The sequence below is a fragment of the Dendrobates tinctorius genome, unplaced genomic scaffold (assembly GCF_039654945.1).
Source record: "Dendrobates tinctorius isolate UK_male_01 unplaced genomic scaffold, ASM3965494v1 ptg000265l, whole genome shotgun sequence".
In the NCBI taxonomy this organism is placed as follows: domain Eukaryota; kingdom Metazoa; phylum Chordata; class Amphibia; order Anura; family Dendrobatidae; genus Dendrobates; species Dendrobates tinctorius.
In genome coordinates, this window is record NW_027361932.1 from 62,793 (window position 1) to 84,490 (window position 21,698).

At 44.3% G+C, this 21,698-nt stretch overlaps 1 protein-coding gene across 3 annotated transcripts in view; it reads left to right on the plus strand.

Moving 5' to 3' along the window:
• The window catches only part of LOC141069457 (E1A-binding protein p400-like), a 90,356-nt gene that overhangs the window by 62,082 nt on the left and 6,576 nt on the right, over positions 1–21,698 (plus strand). For 2 of the 3 annotated variants that reach the window (XM_073559005.1, XM_073559007.1), the window contains exons 13-21: positions 1,330–1,539; positions 2,288–2,333; positions 3,824–3,933; positions 4,047–4,245; positions 4,361–4,515; positions 4,601–4,828; positions 5,886–6,051; positions 6,664–6,791; positions 11,608–11,772. In XM_073559005.1, coding sequence (XP_073415106.1) covers positions 1,330–1,539; positions 2,288–2,333; positions 3,824–3,933; positions 4,047–4,245; positions 4,361–4,515; positions 4,601–4,828; positions 5,886–6,051; positions 6,664–6,791; positions 11,608–11,772 — 1,407 coding nt within the window. The remainder of the gene's footprint in view (positions 1–1,329; positions 1,540–2,287; positions 2,334–3,823; positions 3,934–4,046; positions 4,246–4,360; positions 4,516–4,600; positions 4,829–5,885; positions 6,052–6,663; positions 6,792–11,607; positions 11,773–21,698) is intronic. The other variant, XM_073559006.1, reaches the window with a different exon arrangement.

Here is a 21,698-nt window from a genome sequence, read left to right on the forward strand (position 1 = left end):
CGGTCAACAATACAGCGCACTTTGCACAAGGAGAAGCTGTATGGGAGAGTGATGCGAAAGAAGCCGTTTCTGCAAGCACGCCACAAACAGAGTCGCCTGAGGTAAGCAAAAGCACATTTGGACAAGCCAGTTACATTTTGGAAGAAGGTCCTGTGGACTGATGAAACAAAGATTGAGTTGTTTGGTCATACAAAAAGGCGTTATGCATGGAGGCTAAAAGACACAGCATTCCAAGAAAAACACTTGCTATCCACAGTAAAATTTGGTGGAGGTTCCATCATGCTTTGGGGCTGTGTGGCCAATGCCGGCACTCGGAATCTTGTTAAAGTTGAGGGTCGCATGGATTCAACTCAGTATCAGCAGATTCTTGACAATAATGTGCAAGAATCAGTGACAAAGTTGAAGTTACGCAGGGGATGGATATTTCAGCAAGACAATGATCCAAAACACCGCTCCAAATCTACTCAGGCATTCATGCAGAGGAACAATTACAATGTTCTGGAATGGCCATCCCAGTCCCCAGACCTGAATATCATTGAACATCTGTGGGATGATTTGAAGCGGGCTGTCCATGCTCGGCGACCATCAAACTTAACTGAACTGGAATTGTTTTGTAAACAGGAATGGTCACAAATACCTTCATCCAGGAACTCATTAATAGCTACAGGAAGCGACTAGAGGCTGTTATTTTTGCAAAAGGAGGATCTACGAAATATTAATGTCACTTTTATGTTGAGGTGCCCATACTTTTGCACCGGTCAAATTTTGTTTAAATGCAGATTGCACATTTTCTGTTAGTACAATAAACCTCATTTGAATCCAGAAATATAACCGAGTCCATCAGTTATTAGATATATGAAACTGAAATAGCTGTTGCAAAAACCAAAATTGTTATAAATAAAAAAGGTTAACATTAATAGGGGTGCCCAAACTTTAACATATGACTGTACATATACTGATGTTCCCCCAATAAACCAGCGTGCGAAATATGCTACGTTAGTCATTGTACATAGGGATTACATGGACATAAAACAAGTGAAAAAGTTCCCATAATCCTAGTACAGTAAATGAGATATTATAAATGTTAATGATTTCTCAGTATATGCCATTATAACTTTTAGATCAATACCACTTAAAGAGAATTTGTCACTATAGATCATTATACAAAATGTATACTTAGAGGATAAAAGTAAAAAGCACAAAAATAAAAATTGGTTGCATCCTTAAAGGGTTAAAGCAACTGTTTCAAAGAGCAATTTATCATGGTCTCTATAGAAGTGTTTGTTCCTGTGTCGCCTCGTTTTCTTATTAATTTTTATGTATGTCCAGGCATTAGTGGAGCAGCACCACAGGGCCCAACAGCAAGCCGGTCCTCAGGCCCCACAACAGCCATTACAGAATGGGCAACAGGCGTCCACCCCAGCCGTACAACCTGTCCAGGCCCAGCCTCAACAAGTGGTTCAGCAACAGGTCGTACAACAGCCTCAAGCAGTAGTTGCCAGTCCTACTGTTCCAAATGTACCCACCACTGCAGTCCTGGTAAGCTGTAACCATACCCATAGTTCTGTAGCTTTCCTTACTTACAATGGTTTATGTTCTACCATAGAAATTGTGCTCTCTATAAGATATACCTTAATTTGATGTTGGATATAAAATCTGCGCTCGACACAGGCTGGAGAGAATAGTGGAGTAATGTCACTGACGATAACCAGGTAGTGCCCAACAGCTTCTTCTTCAGCTAGATCCTACTGTATATCTACAAGATCTAGTGCATAGAGAAGTACTGAAGCTCCTGATGTAATGTCCAGAAATTACCACCTCGGCTTTATCCTTTTCTCTCTTTTCAATGTTAAAGGGACTATGTCAGCACAGAATGACTATTCAAGTACAGGCGATCAGTGCACCCTTGGTGTTGCCAAAGTTTTAAGTGCACTCGATTATTTAATTTTTCACTCCATCCCTCCCCCTTATTTGATTGATAGCTTTGGCCAAAGAAAGTTAGAAATAGAGGGAAAACAAGCAGGTGAGAAGATACACCTAAATGTTTGGCCCCGCCATGATGCACCAAGCGCCTGTACTTGCTTTAACAGTCGTTCTGTGCTGACAGGGTCCATTTAAGCTCCGTTTAGTACAGTACTATTATTTTTTTCAAACTTTATTTTATAACCTGTAAATATGCATATCTGTTTAAGTAATAAACTGTTCTATTTTTGTAGTATTTGATAGAAACAGGAAATGCCTTTGCAATTATTCTGTATATTCCATATCTCTGTTTGGGTTTGTACAGGCTGGAACAATTAAGACGGCAGTGACAGGAGCAAGTATACAAGCGGGTAAGATACTCAATTATTTAACAAAATGCTACAGAAAACTTAAAAGGGTCCAACTCTCTTACAAAGCTTTGCCCCATAGACAGCCATCAATATGTGCCCTCCTAGTATTTCTACTGTTGTCCCCTGCAAGCTCAGCCATGATCCTACAACTCAGCCTCTGTTCTCTACTATCAGTGATTAGTATAGGAAGGCAGTGTACTGGACTAGATCGATGTGTTGTGCAGCATAAGTATCATATACGCCTAATTATAAAAAGGCTATAATTCACAAATTTACTTTTTGAGGAGTTTTCCATATTTATTGACCCTACCAGAGTTAAGGGGCACCATGTTATAGAGCAGGGGGAGCTGAGCAGATTGATATATATTTTTGTGAGAAAAGATTCAGTATAATCTGTGATTTAATCGTTTGCTCTTTGTAGGGTTTTCAGTCCAGTGGCCGGTCCTATAAGTGACTGACAGCTCACTCTACCCATTTGCACAAAGAAAGCTGTCAGTCACTGAAAGGGACTGCCCACTGGACAGAAAATGCCAGAAATAGCAGGGGTTAAAATGATGAAAACACGGGTTATACTGAATCTTTTCTCTCATCTATCAATCTGCTCCGCTCCCCCTTCTGTATAACATGGTGCCCGCAGATTGGACTACATTTTCATGACGACAGGTTCTCTTTAATAAAGGGGGCTCCTGTGTTCATGATCCTCATGCACTATGGAAGCCAGATATGTTTCTTTGGAAAATACACTTTGAATTTCTGGCCAGTTCGTCCCAGCACTTAAGCAGCTGATTGACAAGTCTCTTCCTATGTGCATGCAAGGGACAGAACTGTCAATCCCCTACAGTGGTGCTGGGAAGAGTCAGCCGGTGTTGGAGTCAGAATAGTCTTGAACCAATTATAGTCCCCAGTGGGATCTGCAAAGTATATCATGATTGAAATCCTGAAGCTCATCAGAGAATAATATACTGGGTTGCAGTCATGTGGTTGGGCAGCATGAATCACCTGAAAGGTTGCTTTTCATTTCCTGTAATGGCGCTGAAGTAAAATTGACCAGTTATTACTTATGTTATCTTCAGCCTGCAGTGATCAAATGCAATGGATGCTTATAACAAGTATAGATCATCCGCGCACAGGAGCGTTGGCCATGCCGAGCTTTCCTGTCTGTGGGGACTCGGGAGAGGTAGCTGGTGGCTGAACGCTGTCTATTCTGTATGGGGGCTTTACACATTTCCCGTTAGGCCTCAGCTCCAATGTTGTCTTACACTACAAAAGTAGCACATCATATCTCCATTACTGGGCTTTTCCCACCATAACGAGTCATTGGTTATCACTAGGTATTGTTATTATTATTGTGGCACTAGGTCCTATACAGCTGTGCCAATAGTTTCAGTAGTAAAATTGCTGATGGGTTCTCTTTAAAAAAAAAAAAAAAAAAAGAAAAGCCTTCTTCCTTAAGATTTATATTTGTGTCTGGTCTTATTTTTTTTGTACAGCTGCTGTTAGTGGAAATGTCATCGTAAATACTGTTGCGGGTGTCCCTTCTGCCACCTTCCAGCCTATCAATAAGAGGCTGGCATCTCCCGTTATACCAGGAACATTAGCCGTGAGTAAAAAGTTATACTTTGTAAAATAGACATTGGGGAAACATAAGCAGTTTAGGTTTGGTTGATTTGTAACAAAAGTCTGAAATCTAAAATTAAACTGCATTTCTCTTAGGCTCCTGGTGGCGCAGCACAGGTTGTCCATGCCCAGCAAAGAGCAGTAGCCACTTCTGGGACGCCAGCAGAGATGGTCACCATAGCAACAAACCAGGGAGTGCGAGCAGTAACTCCAGTGACTGGTGGTACTGTGGTGTGCAGCAGTATCGCTCCTGCCCAGACACCGGCCCGCTCAATTGTCACTCAGGTGACAGCAGGTAGTGAATTATTTTCTTCTACGTCTATAATATTTCTCTGTTTTACTTGTTATTTTATTGCTTGAGGCGTTTTCTGTTTTTCTTGTCTTATTTCTTGTGTCCATTTCCTCTCCAGCCACAACTGCTGGGGTTCAGCTTGCCAGTAAAACCATTACACCAGCCCAGTTCCAGCTTCTTCGACAACAGCAGGCTGCCCAAGTACAGGTTCCGCAGATCCAGGCTCAGGCACAGTCGCCAGGACAAATAAAAGCTGTTGGGAAATTGTCACAGGTAAGGTGGCTACAGATTTTTACTAGTCCCAGTAAGTTACCAGTGTTATTTAAATTGATTTTATATATTATTTTATTGGAACAAGGAACAACTACTCAAATTGCAAAAGCAGAAAATGCAACTTCCACAACAAACATCCCAGACAGTAGCTCAACAGCAGCAACAGCCTCCGCCAGGAGCCCCCCAGGCAGCGCAAGCACAGGGGCAACAGCAGCCAGCACAGCAGCAGGCTCAGCAGCTCACTGCTGTTCCTGCACCGAGAGCCGGAGCCGTGCTCACAGGAGCTGTTACTAATCTGCACGTGGCTCGCTTGGTAAGATTTCATTTTCAAGGGTTGTCCACTTTACGACTTCTAGAAAATATTTTAATAAACTGTTTTTGGCTGGACTTTAACCTTTATATGTGCTGATACATTACCCTCACTGCTCAGTAGAAGGCTGCCAGTAAATGAGCTGTGTAAACATTATAAAGCTGTCTTCTCCTCAGCCATAGGAAGCAGGACGGCGTTGGTCATGTGATTTACCCATGTGTGAGTGAAATCCACTCTCTTCTATTGCCTTCTGAACTCCGAATAGTAAGGTATGGTAGAGAGCTGCTTGGGAAATAGGACAGCACATCAGGATTGTGTTAAAAGAATGATTCTCTTTATTGATGCACATGCAAGGGTTTTATACTGTCACAAAGCAAGAAACTTTCAGCTGAAACATGTGCCCCCCCCCCCCCGCCCTAACCTCAATTACCATGGTCATCTTGTGTACTATACCCGCCCTAACCTCAATTGCCATGGTCACCTTGTGTACTATACATGCTGGGACAGCTGCTCTGCAGTCTTCACAAAGCTCAAATATGAAGAGCCGCGGGCCTTCTACAAAGCAGCTGGAGTAAAGTACAAATTGTGTCACATCACAAACACTTTGGGGTCCTTCAGAAAATATTTTTATAATGTGGCCTACCCCTTTAATAAACTTGTGCTGTCAGTATACCTGTATCTATAGCCTGTTCATAAGCTATGCCATAAATGTTTGATCGCTGTGGGTTCCACTGCTGGTGATGTATCAGTGGGGTGAATAGGGGGAGTCCTGAGAATGTCTTCTGTTTCCTCCTCCTCTTCTTCACCATGATTCTGGGACTTGTGCATGGAATTCTCTGTTGAAATCTATGAGAAGCCGCTGTTACCATATCCCACGTACGGTATACTTGGACTGGAGATTCAGAAGCAGCCCTTTAATCTGGAAGTTTGAATTTCTATATGTATTGTATATTTTTGTATAATATTTTTTCTACTCTTACTAACTTTTCTATGTTATATACTTTTTAACAACTTCAAGTTTTTAAAGACCGTTTTTTTTAATTGAAAACACTTATTTAAGCTTCAGGCCCAGGGACAAATTCAGGCCCAGCCAGGACAGACTGCACAAGTTGCCCTAGCAAAGCCTCCCGTTGTGTCCGCTGTTGTGTCATCCACCGGTGTAACCACACTACCTGTCACCGTGGCAGGAATTAGTGTTGCTATTGGCCAGCCCCAGAAAGCCGCAGGTATGCTATGAACACTTATGTTTCTTAGACCTGAATTAAGAATACAAATTCATTTATGTATTTATTTGTTCCTGTTTGTGTGAATGCCCTTCAATATTCCTTTATCACGGATCTAATGAGATATAGATAATGGGAATGAAACGGAGTACGGTTCTGTTAACACAAGCATCATGGTGTATGCTTTACATGCATCCATGATTGGTATGAAAAATTAGTTGTCAGGCAGATCCCAAAAAATTATTTTACAAAAACTGCTGTATCAGCAGGAGATTATCTTTGGAGGACTAGTAAACCTGCTGCCATGTAGTGTAACCCCACCTTCACCACTCACAGTGTACACAGAAAGCTGCCAATCAGGGATGTGGGTGGGGTTATATAGGGCTCAGCATTCTGAGAACTGCTAGATCTGCAGCAGAGAAAACCGTTTTAAATCAAAACTGCAACAACCAGTAAAGTAAGAGACTGATTGTTGAAATCAGGGTCTCTGTGCCTACATCATGCTGCTTTCAGATGGGGTAGCAAAAACTTAGTGACAAATTTCCTTTAATAATAGCGTATTTAAAAGAAATAAAAATAAATGTAAGGTCCTGACTTTTCTACTTTGCCCTCCAGGTGGGCAGACTGTGGTTGCTCAGCCCTTGAATGTACAGCAGCTTCTGAAATTAAAGCAGCAACAGCAACAACAAAAAGCCTTGCAGTCTGGTGCATCTGCAGGACAGGCCTCTGTGCAACAGCAGAAGGTAAAAACGTTCCTATTTTATCTGTGTAAAGAATACCATTATCGTGGAGAATATTAATACAGTATGACAAGAATACTTAACAACAATAACATCAAGAAGCATTATTATTAACAATACCAAATGATAAGAATACAGCACAATAACAGTATCCCTATGTAGATTCTAGGTGACAGCAAAGAAAACACTCAAACAAAAGTGTATAGAGAAGAAATTATTTTATACCCAGAATCAAATGAACAATGTAAAATTGCTAAAACAAAACACAATACCCTAAAACCCAACGATTACAATATTGCTTACAAACATTAAAAAGACATTAATTAAAGCCACCATATACCTAAAGAAGCCTAATTTGTATAATAGATAACATAACATTAACAAAAGAATGAAATACCGCAATCTAAAGTAAACTCATAACTGTCAACTATGACCCTAACAATGTGAATCAATGTAGAACCGTTGACACAGTTACCAAGCTTGTACCAAGTTTCTTCAATTGTTTTCCCACGCTCCAGTATGACTTCCTCCAGCTATGATTTCTCCCTCCTCTTCTTTTCCCTTGCTTAATCCCTCCTATGGTACACTTGGGTCTTTTATACCTCTTTTTTGGGACTTAAGCTATGCACTTCCTCTCCCGACCTGGAGACACAATGATCAAGGCACATTGCATTCAAATCACAGAAGTAAGGCTTGTTTCACACTAGCGTTTTTTTGCGCTGCATTTTTGCGCAATGCAAACGCATGCAAAAAGCGCATCATGTGTTTTGTATGCATTTGCTGCTTTTTTGCGCATGTGTTTTAACCATTTTTTAGCCATTTTTACTCTTAAAATGCATGCGTTTTTAAACGCAGACGTGTGCATGTCCATGCGCACATCTGCGTTCCCATAGACTGTAATGTGTTTTTTTGCGCATTCTGTGTGCATGCGTTTTTTTGAGAGAGGTCGAATGGACCAAAAATGCAACAGGTAGCGTCCGGCGCTTGGGCGCACACTACAAAAAAACTGCATGCGCACGTAAAACACATACGAATGCGTGCAAACGCTAGACCATGCGCACCCATGTTAAAGATAGGGGAAAAGGATGCATGCGCAAAAACGCAGCGCAAAAAAACGCTAGTGTGAAACCAGTCTTAGACATCTTGCAAGGTGAAATCAACCCTTATGTCTGTCCTACAGTTAGAAGATACTTGTGTTCTTGGGAGCTTTTGTCTCGCATCTGCATCCTGATCAACATTTCTGAAGGCTTTTGTCATCATAAATTGACCCTGACCATACAGATTACAAAATGGTATACAAATATTTCATATATTTTATATTTGTACGTCTGCTAATCTCCCACTTGTGTGTGAATGAACTTCTGATAGAATGTTCTTGCAATCATTAATAAATGTTCCTATTTGTGTGTTAACCCTGAGAATTTGACTGACCACTTTTCGGTCTAAAGTGATAGGATTACTGAGACAATCTAGACCTGACAACCATCGATATAAATGTTGTGTTTGCATCTATTATTATGATATTCTCAGACACTTCTAAATATCCGATTTATGACAACAACCCCTTTATAGATCTTACACCACGACACAAACAAGTTTTATATATTCAATACAACAAAGTCCACCTTCGCTGCTCTTAATTCACTTGTGACCAGTCCACCATATGTTGTCATTCTTGGTTCTCAGACATCAGTGGCTTTCATACCAGTTTCGAGAATCTCCTTGTCATCTGCTTGGACATTACCTGGTTGTCCTTATCCACAGATGAGTTGTGACGCTAGTCATTATTTACGGACAGACCATGAGGCAGAAGATTCAGACATTTCAGGGTCAGTACCAAGAGAGTACGTAGATAGCCAAGGGAAAAGATGAAGGCGTAAGTCAGGTTACAGTCCAGAGTCAATAACAAGAGATAACCGATCAAATGACAAGACAAAGGGATAGTCAGAACGTGTTCCAAAGCGTCAGACAGCAGAAGGTCAGAGCTCAGAGCAACAGAATCGGGCTAAAACTCATCAAGAAGCACAAACTACATCTGGCAGGGATCAGGGGCAGACAGCTCAGTTAAGTAGCTCGGCAATCACCAGAACACCGAACACCTGGAGAAAGTCCCGCACCTCCCAGTCACAGATTGGACAGCTGAGCTGTCAATTCAGGCACTGACAGCACAGCAATCCCATCACAGGATTGGACAGCCATGCTGTCAATCAAGACACAGACAACTCAGCAAGACAGTTTCCATAGAACAGCATAGCAATCACTCACTGAGATGAGGAATGGTGAATTTAATAGTCCATGTTTAGTCCATAATGGAAAACACACATTATTGGACAGTTGGCACCTTGCTTATGATCCTTGCAGTCCTTATATTCCGCTTACATCAAAAACTTAATCATATTTACTTTCAATACAAAGTGAGATGTCACTTGGTATGAGTTAGGGTAACTTGCATTTTTTTGTATGATGTTAAAGGATCATTTCTGAACTTGGAATACACGCAGTCCCTGGTTTACGAACTAGATGATTCTCTAGATTTGTTAGTAACCAAAATTTGTAGGTTGGAACAGTGTTGGCAAAAAACAAAGAAACTAATACTCACCTCATCACTATCCTTTATGGCCAACCTAATGCCCACTTTACGGTCCTCTTCTATCCGCCATTACCTGTCGCTTCTCTGGCCTCTGCATTATATGCCAGAATTTCCGGCTGAATCCACTCCTCGGAGATAACTGCGCATCATAAGGTTGCAGCTCACGTCTTTACGTCACAACAAGCAGTGACCTCTGGGTCCGGAACAAAGTTAGAAATTCAGGCACATAATGAAGGAAAGAAGAGGACAAGAAGGCAGACAGTGTGCAGCAAAGAGGCCAAAGAGGTGAGTAACAGGTGTTATTTTTTTTGTTTATAACCAATACTCCCCTTATCCCTCACCTCTGCAGTTGCCTTGCTGCCCACCATACAGTCTTATTTTTTCTGCAGTTGCTTGCTGCATTTCTGGCCTTTTCACTATAGGCTAGAATTCCGTCTGCATCAATAGAATCATTTATGACCACAACTCACACATAGAGACATGGATAATCAAACATTTGTATACATTAATTGTGTCAGACAATATACAACACAATAGATAAAAAAAGATGTAAACCAAAAAAATCAAGATTGACTGTTGCTTACTATATCATTATTTAATTTTGCTGGCATTAAAGGAGGATCCTACCTGTTATGAAAATGTGTTCTTTTAAGCAACACAAAAAAAAAGTTTCAAAAATAGTCAGACACATGCATAAAATTCAGCGTAAATGAGACTGAGCCTTCTTTGCAGTCTACTACATTTGCAGAGTGGTGTTACTGCATACAGTACAATGGGCCTCGTAGTGTCAGCCATGTCATTCAGCTGGTAATTTTGCTCACTGGAGCCAATGGTACAGTTGTTTCAGGCCAATCTTTCGACTCACAGCCATCTCAGTCGTTCGCGCTCATATGTTCTTTACGAGAAAGTTGCCGACTGACACATTTGGCTGGCAGCTTATCTCAAGGTGAACAATACGATCACCAGTCTTAACCCCTTATTGACGGAGCCAAATTTTAAAAATCTGACCAGTGTCCCTTTATGTGGTAATACAGTAACTCTGGAATACTTTGACAAATTCCAGTGATTTTGAGATTGTTTTTTTCGTGACACATTATACTTTATGATAATGGTGAATTTAAGTCGATATGTTTTGTGTATATTTATAAAGAATATCAGAAATTTGACAAAAATGTAAAAAAAATAGCAATTTTCAAACTTTGAATGATTATCCCTTTAATCCAAATGGTCATATCATAGTAAAACAATAATAAATAACATTTCCCACATGTCTGCTTTACATCAGCGCCATTTGTAAAATGCTATTTTATTTTGTTAGCATTTTAGGAGGTTTAAAAATGTAGCAGCAATTTTTTAACTTTTTCAAAGAAATTTACAAAATTATTTTTTTAGGGACCTATCCAGGTTTGAAGTGACTTTAGGGGTCCTATGTATTGGAAAACCCCCAAAAGTGGTACTATTTTAAAAACTGCTCTCCCTGACATACTGAAAACTGCTGTCAGGTAGTTTATTAACCCTTCAGGTGCTTTTCAGGAATTAAGACAAAGTGGCATGATAGGAATGAAATAATTGATTTTTACCATCTAAACCTCACTGACTTTTGAACAGGCTGCTATAGCCGGAAGACTCTAAAGCCACTATTTGCTCATGAATTGCCATGTCAAACATCAGAACCACACAATCATGATCTCAGGGTGCCGATGGGGATAAGGAGGGAGAACCAACATTGTTTTAAACATTTATATGCTATAGTCACTATTGACATCAGAATCTAAGGGGTTAAACAGATATGGACGGTGACAACACTGATCATGGCTGATGCAGCAAGTTGTCAGCTATAGTGTACAGCCGACAGCTGCTGGATTGTCACCTGTATGGGGATGCTATTCTCTTATATCTCAGGTCAGGTAATTAAGACGTATTGATGGTCATTAAGGGGTTAAATCGTACATGTGTGATCCACATCTCTCCCAACCTTTGTCGTTCAAAGCCATAGATATCCGCATGTTCAGTTGACATTTGACATTTGTGCATGGGGGCTTTAAAAATCAAAAATATTCTAAAGTCCTCTAATATCTGGTTATTGCCTGAAAATTAAATTAAAGTTAGGCTGGGATCACACAGCCATAGAAAAACTTGGGCCGGTCACGTCTGCAAAGGTACACTTTGAGCAAATATTCATGCACTTTGTCTGTTACATCTCAGTAACATTGTTCTTGTACTCTTTAGCAGATTACACAGCAAGTCACGGTCCAGGCTCAGCAACAGCAACAGGCTCAACAGCAGAAGCTGACCTACGCCACTCAGCCAGCTATTAAAACACAATTTCTCACCACTCCTATTTCTCAGACACAGAAGTCACCTGGTGCCCAACAAGTACAGGCACAGATTCAGGTACAAGTAACTCCTGCTTAGGTAAAAGCCGGCACGATTGGCAATATACCAATTCATATCACTGTTTTCCCATTTCATAACTAGATAACAGCATAAAAACATAGCACAGTAGTGTTGTATACATTATAAAGCAGTAATAAAGGTGTTTTCCACTACTGAACAACCACCTCTTAAATGCTGTAGTGTCACAAATAAAAACAACACATACGCACCTCTTAGACTGTCACTGTTTAATATTGACACAATGTCTCCCAGTGTTCACCTGACATTTTTATGTTACATGAGCATTGCAGCCTGTCAGCAGCTGCTGATTGGCTGCAGCCTTCTGTCAGATTGAGTTCCATCAACAGAAGTGTGAAGGATGCAGGCAATCAGCAGCCGATGATAAGCTGCAAAGGGCATTTCATATAAAAATGTCATGTGAACACGGCGCCAACATTGCTAGATCGGTGCCAATGTGGAAGGTGAGTATGTGTTGTTTTTATTTTAGTTGAGGTGGCACTACAGCATCTAAGAATGGAAAAACCAAAAATCTGAACTGGAGTAGACTTGAATGACATGCATGATGTAAAAGCATCTTCACACTGGCCATAAAAGCAAGCAAAACCAAAGGAAAAAACAAAGTGTGTATATACCCTAGTGAAAATAAATAAGTAAAAAAGCAAGTGCATTAAATAACATAGGGTACTTGGTAAACACTATTTTGATCAAAAAAGTATAAAACTGTCCCACCACGTCAAGGTGTACCCATTTGAGACAGTAACTACACTAATGATTAAAACCTGCCTAGTGTGAATAGTGGCAGAGTCTCTGGATCCCAAACGGACACCAAGCTTCAGAGGGACGATAATTGAACTACACAGCTCTGTAGAAAGGAGGCCACACCCTATTTGTACTGAATACAAAAAGGCTGAAGAAAAACCCAAAAAACTGAACTGGAGTAGAAATGAATGACATGCATGATGTAAAAGCATGTTCACACTGGCCATAAAAGCAAGCAAAACCAACGGAAAAAACAACCCTTGCTTTTTTACTTATTTATTTTCATTAGGGTATATACACACATTGTTTTTTCCTTTGGTTTTGCTAGCATCTAAGAATGGGTTGTCCAATAGCTGTCAGCCCTTTTAACATTGTTGTTTGCTATTTGTTTTACAATCTGAAGGAAATAGCTAATAAAAATGAAAGTAAAGTAAAGCATCATAAAAAGGAATCCTTTACAAAGACAAAAATTAAAGAATAAAGGATAAAAAGCAGTGCTGGAAAGACATGGAGTAAAGGGATGGATATAGATTCTATGCAAAGTCATTTGAAAAAAATGATCCCGAAAGGACAGGTGGATGTCCTCATAATACTCACAGCCTGTGATAATTGGGAGTTTCCTTATACCATATTATGGCAGATGAAAGTCATTTGATGCAGCTTTCATGTGAGTAACTGGCTCAGTGGGCAGAATCTTAGTGCTGCACTGGCCAGCCTAGCCCATCCATGCAGTACATGGATAATCGCGGTAGGGAAATTGTCTAGCCAGACGTGATCGCCAGGATTTAGAGAAGCCAGACTTTGGCTCCCTGCTTCCATATAAAATGGGGTTGTCTCCACGTGGCAACTCCTAACTGGAGTTCCTCATTCTTAATTGCTATTTATGTTTCTAGAGGTTCGATTAGGATTATGTTAATTTACTAAAGACTCAAACCAAAGTAATTATGAAATATTCTGTTCAGTAAGCGGTCAGATTGTACAATTTTCAGTATGGCTCTTGAATCATCTGGGGGAGTGAGCAATACTTATGAAAACCATAAACCAGCAAAATTAGATTTCATTACAGCAAGCTCTGTGGCCTTGCCACATTACCGTATTTTTTCAGACTACAAGATGTAACGCAGGTTTAGATTGCTGAAAGTAGGAAAAACACATTTTGTATAAATTAAAACTTCCTTTGTGGGGTAAATTAGTGGTGGAATCAATATCACTAATTTTAATGCACTACTAGAATAGAGAGGTAATTGATCCATTGTTAGTGTTTCTCTGCAGCAGTGTTTTATACTGTGTTTCCCCAAAAATAAGACCTACCCTGAAGATAAGCATGATGTTTCAGCGTCTTTGGAGTATGCATAAAATATAAGCCCTACTCCAAAAAAGGAGATTTTTGTGTGCTCACCATAAAATCTCTTTCTCTTAGCCTCTAATTGGGGGACACAGAACCGTGGGTGTATGCTGCTGTCCACTAGGAGGCGACATTATGCATAATCTGAAAAAGATTAACTTTGGCTCCTCCTCTGCAGTATACACCCCTGGACGGCGTCAGCCTTCATCAGTTTTGTGCAAAAGCATTAGGAGGAACGTAGCACAAATAACATAACCATGCCTGTAATAAGGCCATTATGTACGAGCTCAAAGAACAATATGAGAACTCATCTTAACAATGGCCCGTAAGAAGGGCAACAGGGTGGGAGCTGTGTCCCCCAATTAGAGGCTAAGAAAAAGAGATTTTACGGTGAGTACACAAAAATCTCCTTTACTCTGTCACCTCATTGGGGGACACAGAACCGTGGGACGTCCCAAAGCAGTCCCTGGGTGGGAAGCAATGGACGAATATTGTGCTGACAGGCCCCTATACTACGGGTATTGCCGCCTGCAGAACCCGTCTACCCAGGCCCGCATCCGCTGAGGACTGGGTATGCACTCTGTAGTGTTTTGTAAATGTGTGCAGGCTAGTCCAAGTGGCCGCCCTACACACTTGTTGAGCCGAGGCTTGGTGCCGAATGGCCCAGGAGGCTCCTACCGCCCGCGTAGAGTGTGCCGTGATACCGGCCGGAAGAGGAGAATTGTTAAGGCGGTAAGCCTCTTGTATGGTGGACTTAATCCACCTGGCAAGGGTGGCTTTGAAAGCCGGTAGACCTTTGCGAACGCCTTCCGGAAGAAGGAAAAGTGAATCAGACTTCCGGAAGGGAGCAGTCCTAGATACGTATATACGCGATGCCCTTACAAGGTCAAGCGTATGCAGAGCCTTCTCCACTCTATGAACCGGAACCGGGCAAAGAGATGGCAGTGAGATTTCCTCATTGAGGTGGAAGCTGGACACAACCTTCGGAAGGAAGGATGGGACTGTACGGAGAACCACCTTGTCCTGGTGGAAAGCCAGGAAGGGTCGTCTGCAGGAAAGTGCTGAAGTTCGGACACCCTGCTTAGCGAGGTGATTGCCACCAAAAGGACAACTTTCTGTGATAGAAGGCGAAGTGAGACCTCCTTAAGGGGTTCGAAAGGAGGTGCCTGCAGTGCTGTCAGGACCAGGTTGAGGTCCCACGTCTCCAATGGACGTTTGTAGGGGGGAACCAATCGGGAAACCCCTTGGAGAAAAGTCCTCACTTGCGGCTTGTTAGCAATGCGCCTCTGAAAGAGCACTGAGAGCGCTGACACCTGGCTCTTAAGCGAGCCGAGGGATAGCCTGGCGTCTAGGCCCGATTGAAGGAAACCAAGAACTTTTGGGAGAGAGTAGGGGAGTGGAATCTGTCCACGCGATTCGCTCCAGGTAAAGAAAGCTCTCCAGGTACGGTAGTAAATCTTGGCGGAAGCTGGCTTCCGTGCCCTGATCATGGTTTTAATAACGTCCGGTGAAAAACCTGCCTGGGTTAGAACCCAGGTCTCAATGGCCACGCCATCAAATTGAGAGCACCTGAGTTCTGATGGTAGAACGGGCCTTGTGACAGAAGGTCGGAACGGATGGGGAGACGCCAGTGGGCGTCTGCTGTGAGTTGTACGACGTCGGCGTACCATGTACGCCTGGGCCAGTCTGGCGCGATCAGGATGGTTGGGACTCCCTCTTGTTTGATCTTCCTCAGGACTCTGGAGATCAGGGAGAGGGGTGGAAAGATGTACAGAAGCTGGAACTGGGTCCACTCCTGAACCAGGGCATCTGTACCGAGCGACCTTGGATCGCGCGTCCTGGCCATGAAATTGGGGACCTTGGCATTGAGATGGGATGCCATTAGGTCCATGGAGAGACCACTCCCCCGAGTCCATTCGTTGTCTGCTGAGGTAGTCGGCTTTCCAGTTGTCCACACCCGGAATGTGGACCGCAGAGAGTACCGACCTCGCCTCCTCCGCCCAGTAGAGGATATGTGTCACTTCTTTCATCTCCTGGATGCTGCGGGTCCCGCCTTGATGGTTCACGTAAGCCACCGCCGTGGCATTGTCCGACTGTAATCTGATATGAGAGTCTACCAGCAAGTGATGAAAAGCTCTCAATGCCAGGAAGATGGCCTGAATCTCCAGGATGTTGATGGGCATGGTCGCTTCCATTGGTGACCACTTGCCTTGCGTCCTGTGATGCAGGTGCACCGTGCCCCAACCCGTCAGGCTTGCGTCGGTGGTCAAAACCTTCCATTGACCTGAGAGAAAGGATTTTCCCCTTGGAAGCGAGGTTGGCTTGAGCCACCAGTGCAGGGACCTCCTGGTTTTCAATGTTAACCGGAACTCCCTGTCGAGGGAGAACGGATTCCTGTCCCAGGATTTGAGGATGGCCAGTTGAAGAGGCCTGAGGTGAAACTGGGCAAATGGTACCGCCTCCATTGCTGCTGCCATCCTGCCGAGCACTCTCATGGTAAACCGGAGAGATCGGGGGGAATTGCGGAGGAGTATGGGAACTCCTAGACAGAGAGCCAGTGTCTTGTCCCCAGGAAGGTCAGAGACTGACTCGGGGTAGTCGATAATTTTGTAAATTGACTAACCATCCCAGGCGACTCATAGTGTCTATTGTGATTGAGACGTTGACCACGCAGTCTTTGAAGGTGGGGGTCTTGATGAGAAGGTCGTCCAGGTATGGAACGACTACTATGCCTCTGGAATGTAGAACGTCCATGGTGGCTGCCATGACCTTGGTAAACTGTGGCGAGCTGTGGCGAGTCCGAACGGGAGGGCCACGAACTGGTAGGGGTCCTGGTGGATTGCGAATCTTGTTGAGTTGTTTTAGGTCTAGTATGGGTCGGACGCTGCCTCCTTTCTTGGGAACTACGAACGGATTGGAGTAGAAGCGCTCGTCTGCGGGAACCGGTACTATGACTCCTGCTTGGAGGAGGGAGGAGACCGCTTGATGGAAGGCTCGAGCCTTGTGTGGCGGTTTTGGGGGAACGGAGAGGAAGAACCAGTTTGGTGGGCTGGAAGTAAACTCGAACTTGTATCTGGAAGACCCTATTTCCTTGACCCACCTGTCTTCTGTAATAGGCAGCCAGACCTGCTGAAAGAGTAGCAGTCGTCCGCCTACGAGTGGGGTGTCTTCCGGAGGTCGTGAGTCATGATGAGGAGAAAGTCTGAGGTTTTTTTTTTTTCTTGGACTTTGCCTGGCCTGTTTTTGACTGCCAGGTCCTGTCCGGCCTCTGTGCCGCCCGTGTGTTGTCTCTGCGGGGGGAGCGGATACGATTTTTGAGCTGGGCGCGAGACGGACCAGCCTGAAGAATGCCGAAAGGATTGGAAACGGGATTGGTTACGTCTTTTAAACGTGCGTTTTGGTTTTAGTTGAGGGAGAGAGGTACTTTAACCCCCGGTGGAGTTGGATATCATTGTATCCAATTTTTCACCGAAAAGACGCCCACTGAAGTACGGGAGATTTGTGAGGGACTTTTTTGAGGCCGCATCCGCTTTCCATTCCCTCAGCCAGAGAATACGCCGGATCGTGATGGCGTTTGATGCTATTCCCGCTACGCCTCTTGCAGAATCCAGAGCTGTATGGATCATGTAATCTGCTACTACTACTATTTGAACCGCCAGGTCCGACAGCTGAGGATTTGAAGCTTGGAGGCCCTCTTGCAATTTTTGAGCCCAAGCCAGAATGGCCTTGGCCGCCCAGACTGAAGCAAACGCGGGAGCCATAGAGGCCCCTGCCGCTTCGAAGATTGAACAAGCCATGCGTTCTACCTGCCTGTCTGCTGCGTCCTTGAGGGTTGAGCTGTCTGGCAGTGAAAGAAGAGTCTGTGCTGCTAGCCTAGAGACTGGGGGGTCCACTTCGGGTGGATCTGTCCACTCCTTAGTGTCCTTGTGTGGGAAGGGGTACCTTGCTTCCAAGTATTTGCGATTGGCGAACTTTTTCTCAGGCTGCGAAAAATGTTTAGTAAGTATTTTCTGAAATTCCGGGTGATTAGGGAAGACCTTAGGTGGTTTCAGAACAGTTTCGAAGCAAATCTTGTGTTCTGGGGCTTCCAGGGTTGGATCAGAAATGTCCAGCACCCGACGGATGGATGAGATTATATCCTCAACTAGCGCTGTATTGCTAGGGGGACAAGGGACCAGAGAATTCTCTGTTTCGTTGTCTGAGTTAGAGTCACATATGCCTTCCGAGTCTGTGGTCGGGAATCGTTGCGGAGATCCGCATTGTCTGTCTCTGTCAGGGGACGGACTAGGTGACCTGGAGCCACTGTGTCTCTCCCTGGAGGGGGACGACCGAGTGCTATCTGAGGACGCAGATGAATGCGACCTGTGGGTCCGCTTACGTCTGAGACTGTCGGAAGTGGCATGTCCCTTTGATGGGCTGTCCCTTTGCTGGGTAACGTTCATAGCCGAGACATGACCCAGCAAAGCCTGCAGTAGTGTAGAGGTCAGGCTATGTATGGACTGTGTCATAGACTGCGACATCTGAGTAGCCCATTCCGGTATGGAAGAAGACGCAGAAGCGTTGGTAGGGACTTCTTGGGTTTCTGACCCAGTGTTTTGGACACAGTCCTGGCAGTGCGGGTACGTGCTGCCACTCTTGCAGGCTGTGCAGAATGCATAAAAGCAGTCTTGCCTGGTTCTCTTCCTTGAGCCTGGCATAATGCACAGAGGCTGGCTAGCAGGGGTCCTACAGGGGTGGCTATGCAGAGGGGAGAACTTATAGGTAATATGAATGCACAGCTGAGTAAAGAGAACCCAGCTGTGATCTTACCCCACCAGTGTGCCCCTAAGTCCAGCGCCGACAAATCACAGTCCTGTGCCCCCTGGAGACTGCTGTATGGCTGTCAGCTATGTTTCCTGCTGCAGCAAGATGGCCACCGGGATTCTGAGGTGGAGGGGGAAGGGGGCGGAGAGCTGAAAAGGGCGCGCTGAGCTATGTAAAAGCGTGCCCTTCCTGCCTCGATCCGCCCCTTCTATGACACTGCAGAGTGTCATTTTCGTCATCCGGGGGGCGGTAATAAGGCGGCGACTTCGGCTAGGCCGAAGCCGCGGCCTAAATTTGATACCTCATGCCCAGAAGGGCTCCAGGACGGCACGGTTGTCCGGGGGGGTCGGATTCAAACCAGACCCCCCCGGATTGAACGGTAGGCTAGCGGTGGGGTCATGAGCGCAAACTGGGCCCTGTGGGGGGGTCCCTTTGAGGCGCTTTAATCTTAGGTGGAGAAGGCTGACGCCGTCCAGGGGTGTATACTGCAGAGGAGGAGCAAAAGTTAATCTTTTTCAGATTATGCATAGTGTCGCCTCCTAGTGGACAGCAGCATACACCCACGGTTCTGTGTCCCCCAATGAGGCGACAGAGTAATGAGCCTTAGTTACAGTCATGCCCAGCGCTAGGATGGGAAAACTGGGCAATTACCCAGGGCCTCCACCTTCTTAAGGGACCCCTGAGGTTGAGACATCTTAAGGACCTTTGGTGATGACATCACCGTCATGTGACCATGATGTCACCTAAGGTCCTTTTAATTGCAAGAATCTAGAGGAACTAGGGTGGTATGTACCATATGTGCAGTGTGTATATACATGTTTATGGAAGTGCAGTGTGTGTATGAGGTGACATGATTATATTTGAATAAATGTTGATTTTTTTTTTTTTTCTGTTCAAAACTAAATATCATTTGTTGTTCATGGAAAAAATATAAAACGCCCCCTGAAGATAAGCCCTAACTCATCTTTCGGAGAAAAAAAAAATATATGACCCTGTCTTATTTTCAAAGAAACATGGTAGCATTATAGCATGTACATTATGTACACTCTCTCTGGTGCAGACATATACACAACATTGCTGCATTCACGTTACATACTGGCACAGCTCTGCAACACACTCAGCTCATAAGTTTCCTCAAAACACACACACACACTCTGCTCAGCTACAACACACTCCGCTTAAAGGGGTGTACTCGAGTTCGAGTTCCTAAATTGCTTTAATTAGTTAATCGTCATGAAAATAGGCAAGTTTGCTACTGACTTTTGTCTGTCTTCTGTTGTTCTCCTGCAAGGACAGCTTTTATCTTTTACAGTGTACAGTTAGTTTCCATGGAGCCCCCTTCACCCAGCCAAGAGTGCACAGTGGTTACAGTTCAGGAGAGAGTTTAACTCTTTACATACCAGTCAGCTTTCTCCAGCCTATTGGTTTCTATAGATGTGGTTTCTCTCCTCACATCTTCTGAAGATACAATTATAAATTACCATCCCAGCAGCTTTCAGAGCAGGTCTCCTAATTATTATTATTATTATTATACATTTATATAGCGCCATTTATTCCATGGCGCTTTTCATGTGAAAAGGGGAAATGTAGACAAGTACAAAAAACATGTGCAAGACAAGGGACACACAAATACAGAAGGAGAGAGGACCCTGCCCGCGATGGCTCACCGTCTACAGGGATGGGTGTGGATACACTAGGAGAGGGTAGAGCTGGTTGTGCGGTGTTTCAGTAGACTGAGGATCATTGCAGGCTGTAGGCTTGTCGGAAGAGGTGGGTCTTCAGGTTCTTCTTGAACAGGGGTGGGCAATTTATTTTGCCATGATTCCGCATTAGAAATTGGGATGGTGTCAGAGGGCCAGACGAATATAATTAACTCAGTTGTACCCAATACTATATATGTATATAATATATAGTATACATATACTATCTTTTCATAAACAAGGGGCTTTATTAGGCGCTGTCCACTCTACCCAGAGTCCCAGACCCTGGCCTGACGTAAACACCCAGTCCAGACCCAAACACCCAGTCCAGACCCAGTCTAAAGTAATTGATGCTAGCCTTACGTTGCACCACAGTGTCACTGGTCTGCTTGCAGCAGTATAGATCACACGCCTCCACGCCCACACGTTTTAGCACAGAGTTGGAGGCGTGGTGTGATGTATACTGCTGCAAGCAGACGCCACCAACGGCATCTACGCAGCCCTCTCTCAGACCACGCCCCCCTCCAGCCTCGACCAGTCAGCGCCGCAGGTCTGGTGTGTGGGCGGTGCGCTGGAGGCAATGTTTCTGTGCCGCTCTCAGGAGGTCGGGGTCCGCTCTGCTCACCGCCGCGTCTGCCGGGACTCCTCCGCTTCCTGCTTTCCTCATGAATGTTTCATGAGGAAAGCAGGAACCGGAGAAGTCCCGGACCCCTCCGCGGGCCGGTCAGAGGCAGTGGGCAGGCCGGATGCGGCCCGGGGGCCGCCCCTTGCCCAGGTCTGTTCTTGAAGGTTTCCGTTGTTGGTGAGAGTCTGATGTGTTGCGGCAGAGAGTTCCAGAGTATGGGGGAAGCACGGGAGAAGTCTTGTATGTGGTTGTGGGAAGAAGAGATAAGGGGAGTAGAGAAGGAGATCTTAGAGGATCGAAGGTTGCGTGCAGGTAGGTACCGGGAGACCATGTCACAGATGTATGGATGAGACAGGTTGTGGATGGCTTTGTATGTCATGGTTAGGGTTTTGAACTGGAGCCTCTGGGCAATAGGAAGCCAGTGAAGGACCTGGCATAGGGGGTAGCCTGTGGAATAGCGGGGAAGACTTTAGTTAGGGCAGTTTCAGTTGAGTGATGCGGTCGGAAGCCAGATTGTAACCGGTCAAAGATGGAACAGGAGGAGAGGTAGGACGACAGTTCAAGATATACATGCTGTTCCAGTAGTTTTGAGGCGTAAGGGAGAAGAGATATCGGGTGATTGTTTGACACAGAGGATAGGTCGAGGGAAGGCCTTTTGAGGATGGGTGTGATTAAGGCATGTTTGAAGGGT